At 50.1% G+C, this 22,513-nt stretch overlaps 2 protein-coding genes across 5 annotated transcripts in view; both read left to right on the forward strand.

Moving 5' to 3' along the window:
* Positions 1-6,325, forward strand: part of GMEB2 (glucocorticoid modulatory element binding protein 2) — a 35,391-nt gene extending 29,066 nt beyond the window's left edge. For all 4 annotated transcript variants that reach the window (XM_058562285.1, XM_058562284.1, XM_058562282.1 and 1 more), the window contains 4 exons: positions 1,538-1,609; positions 2,084-2,221; positions 2,591-2,713; positions 3,356-6,325. In XM_058562285.1, coding sequence (XP_058418268.1) covers positions 1,538-1,609; positions 2,084-2,221; positions 2,591-2,713; positions 3,356-4,014 — 992 coding nt within the window. In that variant the 3' untranslated portion in view covers positions 4,015-6,325. The remainder of the gene's footprint in view (positions 1-1,537; positions 1,610-2,083; positions 2,222-2,590; positions 2,714-3,355) is intronic.
* Positions 6,326-14,941: 8,616 nt separating this feature from the next.
* HELZ2 (helicase with zinc finger 2) overlaps positions 14,942-22,513 on the forward strand; it is a 31,499-nt gene continuing 23,927 nt past the window's right edge. Inside the window, exon 1 of the mRNA XM_058562288.1 lies at positions 14,942-15,045. The gene's annotated coding sequence lies outside the window, so the exon portion shown is untranslated. The remainder of the gene's footprint in view (positions 15,046-22,513) is intronic.

Raw genomic sequence — 22,513 nt, forward strand, 5'->3', positions numbered from 1 at the left:
TAGGAACATGCAGGTTGCTAGTCGGCTCTTTCCTCATCTAGTGGTTACAGTTGGCAGTGATGTGGGCGTTTCTGGACCAAAGCCCCAGCCTGGGTCCTGGTCTGGCTCCTTGGATGGCACAAGGCAGTGTGGGGAGGGGCTGGGTCATGCCAAGCTCCTCCCGCAGGAGACACATGGGAACACATGTCCCACTCCCAGTGGGCTGTAGCTTTCCTGAGAACAGAGTCGCCTTGAGGTTGTTGGGTCCAGACCCTCCACTCCGCCGTATGAAGTTGGCCCAGGGTAACTGATCTCAGAGAGGACCAGGCTCTGAGCGCCCCGTCTGTGCCCGGTAAAGTCCACATCGGGTTTGGGCTTTAGCTCTGTGAACTGTTATCCCTCGATGGTTTGGACGGGTCTGTCTGTCGCTTTCCTTTTTTTTTTTTTTTTTAAAGCTTTTATTTATTTATTTTTTGTGAGGAAGATCAGCCCTGAGCTAACATCCATGCCAATCCTCCTCTTTTTGCTGAGGAAGACTGGCCCTGGGCTAACATCTGTGCCTATCTTCCTCCACTTTATGTGTGACTCCGCCACAGCATGGCCTGAGAAGCAGTGAATCAGCGCGCCCGGGGTCCGAATCTGGGCCACCAGCGGCAGAGCACGCGTACCTAACCACTATGCCAGGGGGTCGGCCCCTGTCTGTCGCTTTCCTTAAACTCACCTCTGTGGTGGTGTCTTCGGCCAGAGTCTGTGAGAACATCTGCCTCACTTGCTGTGTAGTCAATCAAACATTTTGTATCAGCCCAGACTGTGAAAAGCATACTTTCGTGCCACAAATTATCCCAAGCATATAATATTCCCCAGCATGACATCTCTGATGGGTGTGGAAGAACCAGCCTGAGGGTGAGAAGCTCTCGCAAACGTGAGCCGGTCGCCAGGCTTGTTTTGAAGCCAGGTCTCGATCAGAAAGAGCCCCAGATGGCCAAATGCCAGGTGTATCCTCGGCCGTTCTGCTGGCCCCAGGGCAGGAATAAGGGAAGCCAGCAAGGATAGCCTCTGTTTCTCCAAGTCCCACGTCTTCTGATGTAGAGGATGGAAACATGAGGGATACCAAGATACACGGTGGTGTCAGAGAAACAGGCAAGGGGAAGAAGAAATCCAGGCGTGATCGACTCCGCCAGGTAGCAGCGACCCCAGACTCCTGCACGCAGAGAGCAGGTCAGGCAGAAGAGTCACCCTGTGGCGCCCTGACCCTCGAGTCACAGAAACTCGTTGGGAAAGCTGTAAACGCAACAAGAAGAGCAACATGTTGAGGACTGTTGGGGGCTGGGCTCCAGGAGCTTTATTTTACTTCTTTCTCCTTTGTGTGTGTTCGAAGATGTCTGTGATTGAAAAGTTTAAAAATAAATTTCAGGTGCAAGGCAAGCCATTCCTTTGGTTGCACTAGTGCACGTTTGTGTCGGTGTTGTGGAAATCGGTGCAAAGGAGAGATTCAGAGCTCGTGTTTGGGGGACGGGTCTGGCAGGCGAGACTCACCACGGTTCTGTCTTGGTTGCAGTGAACGGGTCTCCTGCTACCATCACCATAGAGACCTGCGAGGACCCCAGCGACTGGACCACGGCCATTGGAGGTATGGGGTCCTTCCTGTGGACTTCTTGTGGTGGAGGGCCTGGGGCAGGAGTGGGGCGTGCCGGGCCACAGAGCAAGGCTCCACCTGGTGCTCACTCTTGGGCAGAGGCAGGTGGAATCCCCCTCGTGGAGGAAGTGGCCGTGCAGTGGGGGAGGTCTGCCTTTGCCGGGCACCGGCAGCCATCCCCCTAGGTGCTCGGAGGCTGTGCTCAGTGCTGTCTCCTGCAGGCCGACCCCCTGGACATCTGCCTGTACACACGGCTGGGCCAACTGAGGGGTTGCTCAGACACAGAGCCGTGTCTTCCTGGGAGGGGGCACAGCTGACCCCAGAGCCGTGTCCTCCTGGGAGGGGGCTCCGCTGACCCCCAGAGCCGTGTCCTCTTGGCAATTCTGCTCCTCCCTGTGGTTAGAAGCCTGTGGTGGGGCTGCCTGTGCAGGACTCCTCCTGCTCTCTGAGCCTCTCCTTCCCTCACAGATGACACGTTTGCCTTCTGGCGAGGGCTCAAGGACGCTGGCCTGCTGGACGAGGTCATACAGGAGTTCCACCAGGAGCTGGTGGAGACCATGAAAGGCCTGCAGCAGCGGGTCCAGGACCCTCCCCTGCAGCTCCGAGGTGAGGGGGCTCTGTCTGCCCTGGCGTCTGTGGGTGCCGCCCCCGGGGCCTCTTCCTGCTCCTGAGCAGGGGCAGGGTGGTTGGCCGCCTCAGGATGCCAGTGGGTGCAGCTTGCTCTTGACAGCTCTGAGCTGAGCCCAGCAGCGTCTGCTCCCTCCAGACCCTCCCTAACCCTTTCCGTGCCGCTGGGATGGAGCTAAGTCTTAGACTCAGGTTGAGCTTCTGGTGGTGGAAGAAGGCGAAGAAAAGACCCCACCTCTCCCAGGATTGCGCGTGTGTGTTGTAGGTGGCTCTAGTCGAGCTGGACCCCTGAGGAGCCGGCCCCAGTCCTGGCCTCTGTTCTCACTGTGTTCACCTTGCTCGTTTAAGATGCCATCCTCCTCAACAACATCGTGCAGAACTTTGGCATGCTGGACCTGGTGAAGAAGGTGCTGGCTAGCCACAAGTGCCAGATGGACCGCTCCCGGGAGCAGTACGCCCGCGACCTGGCAGGTACATCCAGGCAGTGCAGTCGGGCTTGGCAGCTGGGGCTCGCCTCTCTGGGCTGTGTGCCTGCATGACTGTCCCAAGTCACAGCCACGCGAGAGAGCTTCCTTAGAGAGCTGTGGAGGCAGAGCGCGCAGTCTGGGACTGGACTAGGAGGGCGCTTATCACTGTCACGCAGAGAGTCAGTGGTACTTAGACTGCAGACGCCACGTGGAGAGTGCGGTCGCTTGTCTTGCGTTTCTTTGACTCACCACATAATTATTTGTAAGCGAGAAGTAGAGACATGATAAAGGCTGACTGTGACCCCAGAGCTCACCTGTGACGTTTGTGCCTTTCTTCCGCAGCGTCCACTGGTGTCTATACTTACGGAGTGTTTGTGTGTGCGTGCACGTGTACAGCAGCTGGTTACACGTGCTGTTTTGACCTGATTTTTATCTTAATACATCACGAGAACAACTGTCCCTGCAAAAATTAGGACGATAGGAGTGTGTTAAAGAGAACGGGGAGGTCTGGCAGCTCAGAGGTGCTGCCTTTGAGGCGACATCTCTGGCCCCTTGGAGTGGCAGGCCCCAGGTCAGGGCGGGGTGTGCGTGGTCTGCGCCCTGGCCCCCGCATGCCCGCACTGACACCCTGTCCCTGTCCCCACAGCCCTGGAGCAGCAGTGTGATGAGCACCGCCGACGGGCCAAGGAACTCAAGCACAAGTCCCAGCACCTGAGCAACGTGCTCATGACGCTGACCCCTGTCTCCCTGCCGCCCCCTGTGAAGCGGCCCCGGCTCGCCAGGGCCACATCCGGGCCAGCTGCTATCGCCTCGCAAGTGCTTGCTCAGTCTGCGCAGATCGCCCTCGCCCCAGGCGTGCCCGTCCCCCAGCTCACCAGTGTGCCGCTCGGCAAAGTGGTGTCCACCCTGCCCTCCCCTGTGCTGGGCAAGGGCTCCCCCCAGGCCGCTCCGGCCAGCTCCCCAGCCTCCCCGCTGCTTGGGGGCTACACGGTGCTGGCCTCTTCGGGCACCACCTTCCCCAGCACGGTGGAGATCCACCCGGACGCGTCCAGCCTCACGGTCCTGAGCACGGCCGCCATGCAGGACGGCAGCACTGTGGTCAAAGTGGTGAGTCCACTGCAGCTGCTCACCCTGCCTGGCCTGGGCCCCACCCTGCAGAACGTGGCCCAGGTATCGCCCGGGGGCAGCACCATTGTGACAGTGCCCACGGGGGCCATGGAGAGCGCCGTGGCTGCCCCAGGGCCCGAGGAGCACACGGCCACCATTGAGGTGGCTGCTATGGCGGAGGGCCATGAGCACAAGTAGCCATCGGCAGGGGGCAAGGCCCTTCATGAGCACAGGGCTGGCCGCCTCTCTTCAGGCCGTGCCCAGGCAGGAACATGGCGCTGGCGCCCAGTGGGTCCCGTGGGGCTGCTGAACCAAAGAGAGAAGACGCCGAAACAGGTGGAGAGAAGAGAGGAACGAAAATGCAGCAGCCTGTAGCGTCGGTCTCGAGTTCTAAACTTCCTCCCTTCTTTCTCGGGAAACATATTTTTCCACCTGTTGCTATTAATACTGTTTACACATCGAGCCTTGATCAGGAGGCAGGCGGGAGAGGACGAGGCCTAGGTGCAGCGGGGGGCCAGGAGGCAGCCAGGAAGGGGTGCCTGTGGACCCACAGGGCCTGTGCCGCTGGGGGCACGTTACTCGCACATGCCTTGGGAACCGTCCCCAAGTATGGAAACCCGTGGATCCTATGGATTTGGTTTCTTCCCACAGTTTTCTGTAGGTTTAGTGCGGCCGGCACGCTGTTCTCCCGTCTCCAGAACTGGCATCGGTGGTGCCGCAGGTCTGCACGTGGCTCAGGTCTGGGGCTCTTGGGCACCCAGGGGTTGGGGTGCAGACCCCAGGGGCACCTGCCTGACCAGAGAGGGCCAGGGCTGCGAGCAACGTGAGCTTCCTCTCTCTACCCCCAGGTGAGAATGGGGACCCCCCCCGCCCGGTGCTCAGGGGCCATTGCACACGACTGTGGGTGTTTTTAAGTGAATTGTTTAGTAGGCTTCTAGGAAGAGTCAAGTTTATAGCATTTTCAACCTGAGTGATGCTTAGTGCCTAGGCTTCCCGAACCTGCTCTGCGTTCCAGTGTTTTGTACAAAACAGCTGTTGGAATGGCCCATGGGTGACTGAGTGCTGGGGGGTCTGCCGCTCTCTCCCGTGAGCACCCAGCCCTGAGCCAGCCCCCCAGGGGCATGCGATGGTGGGTGTGCCCCTGGGGCTTCGGTCCTGGGGGTGGGGGCCTGACTAGAAGGAGACAGGAGCTGTGGAGGGTTCCCACAGGGTGAGGATGTCCCTTCAGGTCAAGGGCTTATTATTGCCCCCTGTGCTCAACCTGCTGGTGGGGCCACCGTGACAGCCTCGGTCCAGGACCTCCCAGGCCCCCCCACCTGGAGGTGGGGCTGCACCCTGCTGGCAGACACTGGTGCCCCAGGACGTTTGGAGTGACTGCCTGGCGGGCTGGGCTGGGGCCCGCTCCTGTTAAGATGGGGATCCAGGTGCTTGCGGGAAGGGCAGTCCTGTGATTTCCGACTCAGAGGAAGATCAGGCAGGGGGCTGCCTTGCAGGCCGCGAGCTGTCTCCAGCAGGGTCCTAAGGACCGGCTGGGCCCTGAGCAGCAGGCCCCCGGCCACCCCTGGACCTCCTGCCAGTTCTGTCACTGCTGTCACCCACAGCGGGGAGGGGCCCCCAGAGACAAGCCACGCCCCCCCTCACGCTCTGAAGGGAACTGGGCCCTGTCTGTCCGTCCGTCAAGTGCCCCAGACCCCACCTCAGCGGGCCTTGCCCCGCTGAAGTACTGAGGTTGTCTGTTTTGTTTTCTTTGTTGCGTTTTTGTTTGCTGTTTCATGGGTCACCTGGTCTCAGTGTGCTGTTTACTCTCTTGTCTGTGTGTGTGCTCCTTTTTTAAGCTCATCTTTACTGAGTCATGAGTCCTGTTACGCCTGGCAGTGTGATCCTGGGAGTAGGCGCCGCCTGGCCCGCCCACCCGTCCACACGAGCTCAGACCATATTAAAGCCGTGTCACTAATAAAACTGCGTCTTGCCCTTGGAGCCTTTGTCAAAGTCAGATGTGCCCGCTCCCTTTACAGCTCCTGCCCCGCCCTCAGACTGGGGGCACTGGAGGGAAAGTTTGGTTCAGAGCCATACACACGGAAGCCACAAACAGCTTCAGAATCAACGCCCAGCCCTCACTCCACCCCCAGCACGTTCGGACAAGGGGCTGGCAGGCCATGTCCAGTGCTCCCCGAGTCCGCTCACTCATGGACATCTGTGCCTGGCAGGGCCCCAAGCCCCAGGCTGCGGGGAGGGGTCCACCGTCGTCAAGGAAACCTCAGCCTACAGGGGAGGGGAGTCAGCACGCTCTGTGGGCACCGGCCGGCGCCCACCCCCAGCCTCCTAGGGGCAGAGATGCGGGCTGTCCTGTGCCTGTGCTCTGGATGCCGGGAAGGCAGGTTCGGGTTTGGTTTTTCCCATTGGTGCTCAGAGGCAGACTGGGGAAGGGAAGCATCTGAGTTCTACTTTGTATGTTGTTTTGCAGGTATCCGCTTGGTACTTGGATTTAAAATAAAAACATTTTTCATAATTTGTCTCGTGATGACAGGTTGTGGGGTGGGGGAAGACACATGTAAGCGTGTGCCCACGCTCTGACACCTGCCCTGGAGAAAGTGGTCTGGGGGCCCCAAGGCCCCTCTGTCCCCGAGGTCGTGACTGTCGTTGTAACAACACAGGTGCCTCTGGCCGTCTTCTCTGCCGTGTGCAGCGTCTTCCAGAGGCTACGTGACGCCGTCGCTCCGACTCATGGGCCACGGCCGTGGAGTGTGCGCTGTGGCTCCTCACGTTTCTAAAAGTGGGCGGGTTTAACCGGTAACCTGGCAGCCTGAGTGTGGGGGTTCCTGAGATGGGCTTGTGGGGCTGCTGCGCCGATGTGGGGGCCCCACAGCCCCCTGTGAACACGGCAGAGATCGGGCACCTGGTCAGGAGGGGGTGGCAGAGCCAGACGTGAGCCAGGCCCTGGACGTCTGGCTGGGGGTTGCCTCTGCGCCCTGCTCCCTCCCCCATTGGGGGCTCTGGCCAGTACCCAGAGCTGGGGGTCTTCCTGCCCACGTCCCCGGCACCTGTCCTCTGCCTCCAGGGTGGTCACCCTGAAGCCCCCGGCCGAGAACAAGCGGAGGTGCTCCCGGCGGGGAGGGCCTGTGGGGCGGGACAGAAGCCATCGTGGGCTCGAAGGCAGGCGGTGGGGAGGCCTGTGGGGAAGAGGGAAGGCGGGTGGCTCACAGGAAGAGGGGCGTCCCCCAGAGCGGAGTGGAGAGCACAGTTGGCTTTCTGAGGTTGGTGCTGAGTTGGAGGCGGGGAAAGGTGGGGCAGTTGCTGTTGCTGAGTCTTGACCGTCTGGGCCGATGGCTGTGGAGGCTGTGAGTCCGTTGTGTCTTCAGTCTCTTGGGCTCCACACAGCCCTTTCTAGGGGTCGCTTGGCCGCCATACGCGCTGCTAACGATGCCTTGAAGCTCCCCACGCCTGTTAGGAGGAAAGCCCCCCAGCCATGCCGTGGGTTCTTCTTCACCCGTGTTCTTGGTGGAGGCTCTGCAGCTGCCCGCCCTCTGCAGGACCCCCTCGGGGGTGCTGCAAGCGTGGGTGGACGGCCGCTCTGCAATCCCCACTCCCATGTCCTCAGCTGTGGAGTGGCTGGTGCTGGAGCCTGCCCTGCAGAGGTCCGCCCAGTGGGCACGTGGAGCTGACTCCTCTGAGCAGGACACAAGGCTCCTGCTTGCGGGCTTATGTCCTGGGGCTTGCGAACCAGCCAACAAGCAGTGTCAGGAGTGGAGGGGTCATGGGGGTATTCATGAGGGCACAGCCCTCTCCAGCAGCAGAGGGCATGAGAGGGGCCCGGGCAGTGTCAGCACTTGGGCGACCAGAGATCACAGCGGGGAGAGGGGGCAGTAGGAGGACCGGAGAGGGCCCAGGGCCGGAGCAGTGAGGTCACCATGGCCCAAGAGGGATGGCGGGGATGCATCATGTGGGGGGGCCTCAGGAGGCTGGCCTGGGCAGCTGGTGGTCACCCCCAGAACTGTGTCCTGGGCCATCAGACCTGAGGTGCTCACAGACACCCTGGGGAGGGGTGGGCCCAGGTGAGACCCCACAGGAGGGCGTGGCAGCGCGCTCCTTAGCTCCTTATTTACTGCCACGGAGGACATGCGTGGAGAAGCACCCCATCACTCAGAAGGGTGGATTCCCAGTGGGGACCCCTGCACCCAGCACCGGGACCGAGGGGAACGGGGACCCTGACTTTCAAAGTGCACCTTGTCTCCTCCTGCGACGTTCCAAACCGTGATGGTGGAGTTGCGCGGGCGTGGTCTCCGCAGCGGCCTCACCAGGTCGTGCGCTGGTTCCTGCAGCCTTGGCCTGGACGTTACTGCCGGGGAGACAGCAGCGCTGGTGGAGAGAAGGAAAGAAGTGTGTGTGGGGGGGGCTTGCAGGCGAGGAGCCTGTGGAGCTGCCCACTGGTGGAGGCTATTTTGTTCCAGCCTTGGGTCAAGGTCGGCCCTTCTCACTCAACTTTTATCCTGCAGCAACTTGCATAACACCCTCAAAACCCAGGTCTTTGATTACTGAAAGCATATTAAAGAGGGTCAGAGGGCACGGGTGCAGCCTCCTAACACAGCCTGCAGGGCAGGTAGAGGGACCCCCGCTCCTCCCTTCCCACGGGCTGGCCGCAGGTCTGCTGGGAACACAGGCTGTCCTCAAACGGGGACTGGAGAGAGTGCCATCTGTCTGCACCTTCCTCCTCCTCAAGGATGTGCTGGGCAGCTCCTGCATGCCGAGCCCCGCTCCACGTGGGGCATAGCTGGCCTAGGAATTTGCAGATCAGGAAGAGCCATGTGTATGCAGTAGGTGTTCACCATATGAGTGTCAGACGTCCACATGCCGAGTCTCCTCGCAAGGGAGCAGGAGGTGCTGGGCCCGGCCTCCCCTCCTCCGTGTCCAGGGTTTGCCACGGCTCCCTGACCCCCAGCTTCAGCCCTCTCCCGTGTGGTCTCCATCTCCCATATGTCCCTCCAGCCCCGGACAAAGCCCTGTCCTGTGGCCGAGTCTGCCTCCCTCAGTCTTCGTCTCAGGAGGGCACCAGCACCTGGCCAGGTGCCCAGGCTGGAAAGGAGCCGGTTCCCCACCTCACCCTCAGTGTCCTAGGCCCTTGCTCCGGAGAGTCCCTCACCTCTTCTCTCCGTCTCCGGCGCCCCTGAACAGGCCAGCTGTGTCAGGATGCTAGGGCTGCTCTCCAACTGGGCTCCTGCATCAACACCTCTAGCTACAATCTGATCTAAGACCTAGACCTCCACTCCCTCTGCAAAGCCCTCTGGCCTCCCCCGGGATCAGAGGCTGAATCTTTGCCTCTGTCTGGAATGTGGTGACACTGTGCCCCGGAGGCACATCATTTCTTGTAAATGGCCATGTGTGCTTGAAAACAAAATGTGCGTGTTCTCTTGGCCAAGTGTGTTCCCACGTCTTCCATCGGCTGGAGCTTCCTACTGTGTTGGGCATTTCTATACTTTTATTTACTTATTGGTCAGCTTGACCTGTCAGTTTCTGAGAGAGGTGAGTTACAATCTCCCTCTTGGGTGGTGAATTTGTTTGACATCTCTTAAATAAAATAGACTTAAAATTTTATTATTTATTATTTTATTTTATTTATTTTCATTTATTTATTTTAAGAGCAGTTTTAGGTTCACAGCAAAATCGAGTGGAAAGTATAGAGATTTCCCATATACTCTCTGCCCCACATAGGCACAGTATCAACATCCCCCCCAGATGGTGCATTTGTCACAACTGATGAACCTACATTGACACATCTTATCACCCAAATCCATAGTTTACAGTAGGGTTCACGCTTGGTGTTGTACATTGTGTGAGTTTGGACAAATGTACGAGGACATGTGTCCATCGTTATAGTATCACACAGAGTAGTTTCACTGCCCTAAAAATCCCCTGTGCTCCGCCTATTCATCCCTCCCCCTACTCCCAGGCAACCTCTGATCTTTTTACTGTCTCCGTAGTTTTGCCTTTTCCAGAATGTTGTATAGTTAGAATGATGCAGTGCATAGCCTTTTTAGACTGGCGTCTTTCACTGAGTGATGTGCATTTAAAGTTCCTCCATGTCTTTTCATGGCTTGACAGCTCATTCTTTTTAGCGCTGAATAATATTCCATTGTCTGGATGGACCACAGTTTATTTGTCCATCCACCTACCGAAGGACATTTTGGTTGCTTCCAAGTTTTGGCAATTACGAGTAAAGCTGCTATAAATATCCATGTGCAGGTTTTTGTGTGGACATAAGTTTTCACCTCCTCTGGGTAAATATCAAGGAGTGCAATTGCTGGATCGTATGGTAAGAGTCTGTGTAGATTTGTAAGAAACCACCAAACTGTCTTCCAAAGTGGCTGCCCCATTCTGCATTTCCACCAGCAGTGAATGAGCGTTCCTGTTGCTCCACAGCCTCGCGAGCATTTGGTGTCAGTGTTCTGGAATCTTGTCATTCTAATAGGAGTGTAGTGGTATCGCATTGTTGTTTTAATTTGCATTTCCCTGATGACGTAGGATGTGGAGCATCTTTTCATGTGCTTATTTGCCATCTGTATATCTTTTTTTGGTGAGATGTCTGTTCAGGTCTTTTGCCCATTTTTAAATCAGGTTTTTTATTTTTTTATTGTTAAGTTTTGATAGTTCTTTGTATATTTTGGATAACAGAACTATGTCAGATAATGTCTTGTACAAATATTTTCCCCTAGTCTGTGGCTTGCCTTCTCATTCTCTTGACAGTGTCTTGCAGTGCAGAAGTTTTTAATTTTAATGAAGTCCAGCTTATCAATTCTTTCTTTCATGGATTGTGTCTTTGGTGTTGTATCTAAAAAGTCATTGCCAAACCTAAGGTCATCTAGGTTTCCTCCTATATTATCTTCTAGAAGTTTTATAGTTTTGCATTTTACATTTAGGTCTATGATCCATTTGAGTTAATTTTTATGAAGTGTGTAAGGTCTGTGTCTAGATTCATTTTTGTGCAAGTGGATGTCCAGTTGTTCCAGTATTATTTGTTGAAAAAACTATCCTTTCTCCATTGAATTGATTTGCTCCTTTGTCAAAGATCACCTGACTGTATTTATGGGGGTCTATTTCTGGGATTTCTGTTCTGTTCCACTGCTCTATTTGTCTGTCTTTCACCAATACCACGTTGTCTTGATCACTGTAGCTTTATAGTAAGTCTAGAAGTCAGGTAGTGTCAGTCCTCTGGCTTTGTTCTTCTTCAATACTGTGTTGGCTTTTCCGGGTCTATGGCTCATCTCCATATAAACTTTAGAATCAGTTCATTGATGTCCACAAAATAACTTACTGGGATTTTGATTGAGACTGTATTGAGTCTATAGATCAAGTTGGGTGCTTTATATATTTTAAGGTTAGGTTAATAGGTATATACATGTTAATGGTTGATATAGCTTCTTGGTTAGTGTTTTTCAAACAGATGGTAACACATTTTAGTGGGTTGTACAACCAGTTTAGAAGAGTGTGTTTTCTTAAACATAGAGGAATAGAATACAATAGAACAGAACATAACATAGTAGAACGGAATAGAATAGAAAGTTCAGTGTGGCACATGTAGTAAAAGTAGTACTTTGGGAAATTTTAGTTGCAGATCCCAGCCAAAAAAGTTTGAAGAACACTGTTTTTGGTGGATTCCCTCTTTCATTAAGTAGTGTTCCTTCCCAATCCTATTTATTCTGTGGGATTTTTTTTGCCCTAAATTCTAAGTTGTCTTATATTAATATTGCTATGTCAGCATTTATTTATTTATTTTGGAGTGGGAGATGCCTGGCATATATTTTTCCTTTTTCCTTTTTAACCACATTGTGTCTTTGTGTTTTGGTGTATCTCTGGTAAGTAGCATAGGTGTATTATTTTCCTTCTTTTAAGATCCGATGTGTGATTCTCTGTCTTTCAGTACTGTAATCCTTTTACACTTATTGTAATGACTGATGTGTGTGGGTCCATGTCTCCTACAGGCTGAAGTGTTTGTGAGGAGTTTGTTGACTTATGCTTTCTTCTGGATTGGGTCTGCCTTTTCTTTCCTTCCTTTTTTCCTCCAGTGTGGATGACCCTCAGCTCTCTTCTGTGTGTCCACAAACTCCACGATACTCCTTCCACAAAAGTTGGAGTCTAATTTCCCTCCCCTAGATGTGAGCTGGCCTTAGTGACTCACTTTTAATGACTAGGATGTGGCAGAAGTCATGCTGTGTGACTTACCAGGCTGGATTGGGAAAAGGTGATAGTTTCCACCTGCTGTTCTCCCTGTCTCTCTCAGAATGTGCCCGTTCTGGATCCTGAGCTGCTATGTTGGAGAGACCATGTGGAGATAGAGACAGATGCTCAAGGAACCCCTGCCGTCCCAGCCCCCAGCCCAGATGCCTCAGATGACCCAGCCATAGAATCCAAGTCTTCTGGCTGAGGCTCCGAACATCACGGAGTGGACAACAGCTGTCCCTGCTGGTCCCTGTCTGAATTCCTGACCACAGGACTCATGAGCATAAATAATGGTTTTTACCCCACTGAGTTCTGGGGTCATTTGTTACACAGCCACATTGACTGGGACACACTGTGTCTTGATCAGCTTCTCTCCACCTGAGCCACATGTGAACACTGCATCTGGGTCCTGCTCACTGTTTGGTGGCCTGAGGGGCTGGACCTAGGGAGGGTGCTCATCCGAGTGATTACCTCTCTGTTGGAATGGTTGAGGCTAGATGCCCTTCTGCATGAGGTGGGGTTTCCACAGGGCAATTTTGCCTTGGCCTCAGCCAGAATTCACGGATTTCCAGATCAGATTCTAAGTGATTTTCTCTCCTTAGGGTACCTGCACCATGAGGGTATATGAATCTGTGCACCACTGACCTGGTTTATAATAATCTTTCTGTTCTAGGGGCCGGCTCCACGGCCATAGTGGTTAAGTTCGGCGCATTCTGCCTTGGCGGCCCAGGTTCACAGGTTCAGATCCTACACCACTTGTCAGCCATGCTGTGGTGGCGACCAACATATAAAGTAGGGGAAGACTGGCACAGATGTTAGCTCAGGGCTAATGTTTCTCAAGCCAAAAAAAAAAAAAAAAAAAAAAAAAAATCTCTCTGTCCTTGAACTTCCTGTACATGAAATCATACATTACATACTCTTTTGGGTCTGGCTGCTCTCACTCCACATAATGTTTTTGAGATTCATCCATGCTTTTGTGTGTATCAGCAGTTGTTTTTCCCTGAGTAGAATTTCATTCTACAAATATACCATCATTCATTTATCCAGTAGCCTGATGATGGATGTTTCAGTTGTTTCCAGCTTTTGGCTCCTATGAATAAAGCTGCCATGAACCCTCAGGTACAAGTCTGTGTGTGGACAGTCAACACCCTGCCCCAGGCTTTGTTAAGATTGAAGATGCGTTTTCATTTCTCTCAGGTGGATATGTAGGAGTGGAATTGCTGGGTCATAAGTAGATGTTCATTTAACTTTATCAGAACCTACCGAACTGTGTTGCAAAGTGGCCACATTCCCACCAGTGATCTGTGAGAGTTCCTGTTGCTCCACATCCTCGCCAGCACTGGGTACTGTCTGTCTTTTTAAACTTAACCACTCCAATGGGTTTTGCTTTGCATTTCCCTGGTGACCAATGATATGGAGCATCTTTTTAATGTGCTTGTGGCCATTTGTATATTTTCCTGTATGAAGTGTCTGTTCGAATATTTTCTTCATTTAAAAAAACTGGGCTTTTTTTTTTAAATTGAGTTTTGAGGTTAAAAAATTAATGTGCATACAGTTCTTCACAAGATATGTATATTTTGAATATTTTTTTCAGTCAATAGCTTGCCTTTTCATTTTTCTCACTGGCATCTTTTGAAGAGCAGACATTTTTGATACTTAGACATACAGTTTATCAACTTTTTCTTTTATATTAGTGCTTTTCATGTCCTTTTAAAGAAATATTTGCCCACCCCAAGGCTGTGAAGATTTCACTGCCCGGCGGAAGATTTGCAGTTTAGCTTTGACCTTCAGATGACCAATCTTGAGTTCCTGTTTTGTGTAACATAAGGCAGGGCTTGAGGTTCATTTTTTCCTCATCTGTCTGTGCAGTTGTCCGGGCACCACTTGTTGGAAAGTCTGCCCTTCCCCTGCTTTGGCGCCCGTTTCAGACGACCGGCAGACGCACGTGTGCGTCTATTCCGGTGCCTCCTGCGCATCACCGCCTCGCAGTTACCTCTGTCCAGCATCCCGCGCGATCCGGGTTGCAGAAGAGGAACTTCTCGCAAGTCTCCCTCGCCCCCCCAGCGCCTGCAGAACAGTAAACGCTCTGTCATCGTGAATTGTCTCTTTACATGACCCCCGCCCCCTTACAGCTGCAGGTCCTGGCACCGGGGTGTAAGCCGGCTGGGGAGTGGGCCTCCCCTGGCGGGTGACGGGGCGGGCTGCACGCTGAGGAGTGAGGCCCAGAGGCCACGAGTGTGGACTTGAACCTCTGGCGTCGGCAGCAAGCCAGTCTCCCTGTCTCCAGGAAGGAGACCGCGGGCCCTGGCCTCCGAGGACGTGCGGAGCCTCGGCTTCCCTCTCCGCCCGCGGTGGGCGGGGTCCAGGCGGGGTCCAGACGGGGTCCAGGCGGGGTCCAGGCGGGGTCCAGGCGGGTGCAGCCGGGCCGCGGCGCAGCCCACCCGACGGAGTGCACGGGTGCCAAGCGCGGCGCGCAGAGGTCCGGTGCCGGACGGAGGGCCAGGGTCGGAGCCGGGTCTGCCGCCCCCCCCCAGACCGCCAGTCCCCCAACAGGAGGGGCTCCCCCTTTGCGGGGAGTGCAGACGCGCCCCCCACGTGGCGGGAAGCACCCCTCCCCCGCGCTCCCGGGTCCTGAGTGCAGCCCCTCCCACGGGCCGTTCCGGAGGGGCGCCCACTCCGCGGGGCACCCACGACGCCTGGGCGAGAGGGCCACGAGGGACAGTGGGCGCTCGGGGGACAGGGGCAGAGCCGCCCAGCTCCCGACGTGTCACTCTGGAGGTGGCGTCAGACCTCGGGCGGGGGATGGGGTCCGATGAGGCCGCGGGGCGGGGCGGGGCGGGGCAGAGAGGCCATGCCCCCTGTGAGGCCCCTGGCTCCTCCCCGGGCGGCTGATGGAATTGTCCCAAATCTTCACCCGATCGTCCTCATCAGTTTCGCACGTCCCGCCCTCCGAGCGGCCTCCCGCTCAGGGGGCCTCCAGGTCGGGGTCAGAGCGTGACCTGGGGTGCGCGGGTGGAGGTAAGAACCCACGATGCAGAGACGCTGTGGGGTCGGGATAGGGAGAGAGCAGCTGGGACGACCCGCGGTGGAGACGCTTCCTGGGGCGAGACCTCGCGTCCAGATGCCCTTCCTGGTACCCCTGCGCAGTGGGATGCAGCCCCCACAACCCCTCCCCATGACACCACGGGGAAGGACGATTCTAAGAGATCCTCATGGCTGCGCCCCTCCCCCCAGCCTAAAGGGGAACCGGCCTGGGATGCTGATGAGATCTAGGACCCTCCCACCTGTAGACTCTATCACCTCCTTGCTCCCGGGCTAAGGTGTGACCTTCTGTCTGGGTGGGAGGGTCTGCTAGGACCAGCTGAGAGGACCAGATTCATCACAGGTAAACTGAGGCTTTGCCCAGAGACTCGAGACCTCCACAGCCTGCAGTGATGCTGGTGGGGGTATTTCGGGTTTTTCCAGCGGTTTCTGGCCATAGCGGAAGGTGAGGGGCGGAGCTTTACCTACTGGGAATATGCTGGTTGAGGAAGGGCTGGTTTATGGAGCCAGGTGTTGGGTGGATGCTTTGTTTATTCTTTAATATAATTCTAAACAAACTTACACCAAAGGTGTAAAAATAGTGCAAAGAACTTCCATGTACTCTTTTTCTAGATTCACCGACTGCTTACATTTTGTTCCATTTGGTTTATTATGTAAACTTTTATTTCTGAACCCAGACATCATGCCCTTTACCCCTAACACTTAAGTGTATGTTTCCTAAGAACATGTACTTTGTCAATTATTAAACAGGACATTTAGCATTGATGCAATAATATTACGGATACTCAGCCCACATTCAAATGTTAACTGTCTAATAACTTCATATATGTGTATACATGTTTTTGTGATCTAAAGTCTCACCTAAGAACCCTTGATGCATCCAGTGCTCATGCCTCCTCAGTCTCCTCCAGTCTGTCTTTCATGACTTGGACATTTTTGAGGAGCACGGGGCAGTCATTTTGTAGAGTCCGTGATGTTTCCTTGTGATGGGGATGAGGTTTTGCGTTTCTGTCTGGAACCACAGGAGGGGCTGTGTCCTCCTTGGTGCGTCTTCCCTGGGGCTCTCTCAGTCTGTCCTGTCTCTGGAGATGTGAGCCCTGCTGCCTCGGCTCAGGAGACTCTGAAGCTTTCTCTGCTGAGAGGTTACTGTTTCCCTTTGTAACTAGCAGGCATCCCAGGGAGACACTTTGAGAAGACATGAATCTCCTGTTTCAGTTATGACTGTGATGGTTGCATCATGCCTTTCTAAGCCTCGTCCTCTGCATTGATTTGTGGGTACTCCAGAGCAGAGTTTTGGAAGGACTGCTCTGTTCCTAACAGGGAGGGATGCGGATGCAGGGAGCCAGTGAGGAGGCTGCTTAGGATTCTAGGCTTAGAAGGGACCACTGGATTCTGGATCAACTTGGGTTTTGAGCAGACAGCATTTGCTGATGGTTGGATGTAGTGTGTGAGGAGGGGTCCAGGATGCCTGTGCACCTGGGAGGATGGGGTTGTCATTTACTGGAACTGGAGGCTGTTGGAGGAGCAGGAGAGGGTTTGGGCCAAGTGCAGTGTCAGGTGTCTGCTTGACATTCAGGGAAAGATGCTGAAGAGACCAAGGACTGTATGTGTCTGGAGTTTAGGGAAAATCCCTGCTGGAGATGATGAATTGGCACCATCAGCATCTGGATGATCAGCAAGGCCAGAAAGTGAAGGGGCAATCCCTCCAGCATATGTGAGCAGAGGGGGGCCAGAGAACGGTCACTGTGTGAATGTTCCACGTTCATATTGGATGTGCTGCCTTTCACACTTCAATTTCTGTTTGAATAAGGAATACATGCCCTCGACACAAAATCAGATGTACAAAAGGTAGAGGAAGAAAGTGAGTCACCACCTGTCCCAGCAACACCACTTACTTCTGATTTCTGCAACCGAGTTTTGTACTTTATATATTTTTAAATTCTTTCTTTTTTTTCCCTCAAGGTGCATTGTTGTGTACCTTGATTTTCTTTAACAAGTTATTTTGGAAAAAACTCCTTTTCAGAACATTTGAGATGTCTCCTTCTGTTTTGTGGCCTTAGAGTAGTCCACGGCACAGGGAGGGGGATGCCAGTTCATGAGCCATAGACCCCCAGAGGTGGGCACTGGGGTGCTGTTGGTCTGCTGTGATTAGGAAGGAGGCTGCCATGATTATCATGTACATGTTATGGCACAAAATTGGGGTTCTCTGCCCGATGCACATAAAAAGCCACTGATTGCAGCGTCAGCTTTTGAGAAAAGAAAAGGCTTTATTGTGAGGTCTACCAGCAAGGAGACAGGAGGCAAAGTTCTCAAATTTGTCTCCCCAGTTCAAGTCTTGGGGTAAAATTTAAGAGGTTACAGAGAACAGGCTGGTATGTGGCAATGCTGGTGGGGCAGGTTTCAAATGGAGGGCTTTAGACATTTATGGTAAGGTGTGGAAGGGGCTTTAACATCACATCTTCCTAGACAACAGACCCCTTGCTTCTGATAAGAGCCTGACTTTCCAGTTCTGGTCGTGTCCCGCTCCTGCGGCTCTGTAGGGGGAGAATCTTTGGTTCTGGTATCATTTGAGGTCAAGACTCTCTCCTTTGCATAGGCTCTGGCTATGTAACTTGCAAATTTTTGGCTTGCCCTGAAAAACCTTCTGTTGATAAGATGAGGTCAGTTTGAACTGGTCCTAGAGGCCCGTGGTTACAGATCTCCCCCTTTTGGGCTAGCCCAGTGGCATAGCAGTTAAGTTCGCATGCTTCCCTTCGGCAGCCCAGGGTTCGCAGGTTTGGATCCTGGGTGTGGACCTACGACTGCTTGTCAAGCCATGCTGTGATGGCGTCCCATATAAAGTAGAGGAAGATGGGCACGGATGTTAGCCCAGGGCCAATCTTCTTCAGCAAAAAGAGGAAGATTGGCATCTAATGTTAGCTCAGGGCTAATCTTCTTCACCAAAAAAAACCCCCCAAAATCTCCCCTTTTGTTGTTCACTCCTCAATCTTGAGGGATATAGGGTGACGACTGCTCTAGCTTCATCCTGCTGATAAGGGGCATAGGTTATTCCATCTCATTGAACCAGTCTTTTAGTAAGGCAGTGATGCAGGTAGGCTCCCAAAGTTAGGCCTATATTGTGTAAGCAAGTAACCAGGTATTTAATTAGAAGAATTTCTAGAGAAACAAAAAGAAAAACAAGGTTAAAGGTTGGAGCAAATTATAAACCATTTCTGAGCCCAGGGGGCAGCCAGTCAAGAAGATTTCTAGATGTCAGGGCCAAAGCATCTTTTGCAGTTTGAAACGTCTCTGATGATGCATCGGGTGTTCAGGTATCTTTCTGAGTGGCTTACACAGCAACAGGCATGAATCTCTCTTAAGTTTATATCAGGTCACCCGGCTTCATTTTGCAGGGCTTCAGGAAGAAGGGTGGTTTTAGTTCTCAATGATTCCAAATGAAAATGATGGAAAAGATTGAAAATGTTACTTTGGAGGTTTGTAGCCAAATGTTTGAGCAGTCTAGGAGAATTCAGGATCCAGTCTAGTTTACAGAGAGAAAACAAAAACCTCAAAGACAATTAACAGAACTAGAATCTAACATCCACAAATGTGTATTACAGTTTCTAATGAAACATAATTTTGCTCTCTAAAATCATCCTCATCTTTACCAAAGATAGTCAAATTAAGAGTCACTGGTTTGTGAAATAAGTCTAGTTTCAATAAACTTGGCCCTATTATTTACATAAGTACAGCAAGAAAAGCAATTGATTATATAGACTCTTTTAATTTTGCTTTGCTGTAACTTTTTATAAAGAATCTCAGATTGAACTTTAAAGGCCTCTTGAGGCCAGGAAAGCCAAACCAAGGACTTGTCATCAGATTCTGCCTGCAATACCTACAGATTTGGGTGAATTCCTCTCTTTTCTTGAGGTTCCCCAAAATATCCTGAGGTTCTTGCACCTGCTAGGGAAGTGACCTTCTTTACTCAGCTGGTAAGATTGCTAGAAATCCTGTAAGCAAGGTACCAGGCCAATATTTCTAAGGGGCTTTATTTGTTCCATTAATTCAACCTTTGTTCCTTAAGGGTCTATACATGTTTCTCTCAAATATGACATTCCAGTCAAAGCCTTGGTAATATAACCAACATTTCCAATTGTGTCCTGTTATAAGGAGAATAGATTCTTATTGAACTTATGCAAATAACTATATTGCCATGAAAATAGGAACACTCAGTCATCATGAGTTTCCAAATTTTGGAGGGATCAGGTAGGGAGAAAAAGATAAAAGTTTTGATTCTATTTCCATGGTATAATTTACCAAATTGCTATAAGTCACAGTTAGCTTAAGAGAAAAGAGTTTCCTTAAATCTGGAAAAGCAAGACATTGAAAAAAAATCAGTGATATTTCAAACAAAAAGTCATAAAAATTATAATCATCCTTATCAGTTCATTCAGTCCCATGTAATCAATTCTTGATCTTGATCTTCTGTTAGCAGTTTTATGAAGCCATCAGTTTCCCCATTAGAGTTCTGTAATTTCTTACCCAGCTCAGTTTTATAATCTGAAAGTTTATCATAAACTTGTATTCTAGAGTAAGTGTCAGAGTCCTTTCCATGAAACCCTCTGAAGATGAAATGTATTTGCAAAAGTATCAGAGTAAAACAATAACTGTCTGTAAATGACAAAAGACTTAAAAATGACAATTGACAAAGAAATCTGGTTATTTCTGTGACATATAACATTTTAAAATAACTAGAATTATGACTGATAACCAGGACAGATCAGAATTTTAGGAATGTTACATAATTTTTTAAAATACTTATATTAATAACATTCACCCACACAATATAACCTAATAAAATTTATCATCATTTATTCAACAATGTGTCCCATGTAACTTAACATACCAAATAAGCCTAATTAGTTCAATATCTTCCTTTGAAAGACAGAGAACAAATTCTTTGAGAAGTCCCAGGGACCCACTGGAAATTATCAAAGTTACTTTCAGGTCAAAAGAAAGATTTTATTTAGGTTTTGAATTTTTGGGAAGCTTGTCAAAAATGTCAAAAGGTGTTAAAACACTTGGTCAAATAGGAAACAATGTTCACTGTGAAACAATGCTTAGTTATCCATTTAACCAAAGTGACGACAGAATATGTTAAAGGCAAACATACAGAGTTAAATAGTTAAAAAAATCTTAGTTATCTTAATAGAGAGATTCCAGCCTTTTAGAACATAGGAAATTATTTTGATAAAACATAGAATTTCTATCTTTTAAGTAGATTTACTCAAAGGTAAAGAAAAACCTTTTATAATCTCTTTATCAAGAGCAGGCTAAAAGTCCAGGAAAATTATCCTTTTTAAGAGAAAGAAAACCAAATTTTAATTTTTGTACCAGCTTACTTTTGATATTAAAATTTATTCACTTAATTGAGTCCATTTTAATCTTAGCCAACTGTACCATGCACAAAACTCTCTTTTCAGGGTTCTTCCACAAGCCTTCTATAACTTTCTTTTTACACTCAGAATTTGTCCCATGCCTTCTTTCTTCCCTCCCGGTACTTTAGGCCAAATTTATCTTTCTTAACAAAACAAACAAAAATATCTCCATTCCTTAAATCTTCTTTACCAAAAACATAGATCTTACTTTCCTTAATTTTTTTTATATATTGGCATCCTGTGGATTGGGAGATCCACAAATACTGTCTAGAAACATGTGCTTTCTCATAGAAAACTTCTCAGTGTGGCACAAAACATGTTCATCAATAAACCCAAGTATTTTTCCAGTTTCTCTGTAATATGAAGCCAAAGGTAAATAAATCTATGTTTAGTAATTAATGTCTAATATTACATCTTATGTGGAAATGACCTAGATACTCAATAAATCTTATTATTTAAATTAATTTAGTAGAACTCTAAAGTTTCAAGTTACAAAAAGATTTTGAAGTTATTTTAAATATGTACGCCATAACACATAGTTATTGTTAAAAAATTCACCCAAAACTTTTATCTTTTCATGTCTATTTAGTTTACTTATTCCCAATAATTATTTAGTTTGCCTACAAGTCTTCATGAGACCTTAGGCAAAATTAGCTATCATTCCAAGTTATTGTTTTTGCTAACAAGTTTTGTAAGGGAGATAACATGAAATTATTTGACCAATAAACCCAGACAGAATAAAGGCTGCGTGTCTGCATCGTATCCAATGTTGATAACTAACATTCCTAACTCAACCAAACCAATGAACTTAAATAAACTTTCACTTACCAAAGATTATGTTGTATCGTGTTAACTTGAAAGACATTTGGGTTAGTTTCCATTACATTTATATGAGCATTTACTTTAAGCCAATTAAATAGAGCTCTTTTATAAATTATACCATATGGAGATTAAAAAATCACACATATATAACACATATAGACACACATACCCAGAGAGTCCACAGCTGTTGTTTTAAAATTACTGCCATGAATCAGGTACAGTAATACAAAGCTCACTAGTTATGAATCCAAATCTTGTTTTAAGCTTTTTCTACTAATATTTGTGGAGAAGATACTTAAGATGATAGCTTTTGGGTGAGGGCACTCTATAGATGGTTTTTCTTTCCTTTTTCTCTTTTTTTTTTTCCTTCAGTCTTAGGAATTGGTGATGGGCTAGATAACAGTTCCCAGAGAAATTACAAACTTTTTGAGATAAAGGAAATGGTAGAATCTGAATTGCTTTTAGAGTTGCATTTCCTTTTCCGCAAGGATTTATAAGATAAGGACAGTTGCTCTTAATTCCTCAGAAATTGAGTTATAACTTAAATAGCATTATAGGTTAATCTAGCTCTCCAACTACATCGTCCCTAAGTTGCTTCTTTCCCTCTGGGTGCTTAGTTTTATTTTAACTTAGGGGAGAAGTCCTAAAAAAAAAAATCCTATCAGACTCTGAATATCAGCTTCCAATTTGGCCAAATTTCTGATTGGTAAGTTGCTAAATCCTTTCAAATATCTCTCCAGGTTGCAGCCGGACAGACAGTAACTACACCCGGCAGTACTGAACAACTCCATAATCTTTAACCTAGCAGTTTCCCAGAAAATCTGAGTCTCGTTAACTCTGAGAGGGGCTTATATTGGGCCCTCCTTTGAAGGTAGATTATGGGGTATCTGTAAAACCATGACCTAATATATTTTTCTTTTAGGTGCCTTTTATAACTTAATTTTCTATTAGCTTTTTGCAACAAGACTTCCAATAAGGTTACTTTGGAATTTTGAAGTTTTTGCTTTTAAGTGCACTTCTTAAATGATCTTATCTAATTGGAATGTTCCTTCTAATGGCCAGTGTCATTCCCCTGAGGCTGACGGCAGTTTGGTAGGACCTTAGCTGCAAAATGGGGTGCAACCACATTTCTGTCAGACCATCTCTGACTGCAAAATGGGGTGCAACCACATTTTTGTCCAACCATATTTTGTGACCCCTAACCT

Source organism: Diceros bicornis, chromosome 19 (assembly GCF_020826845.1).
Source record: "Diceros bicornis minor isolate mBicDic1 chromosome 19, mDicBic1.mat.cur, whole genome shotgun sequence".
Lineage (NCBI taxonomy): Eukaryota > Metazoa > Chordata > Mammalia > Perissodactyla > Rhinocerotidae > Diceros > Diceros bicornis.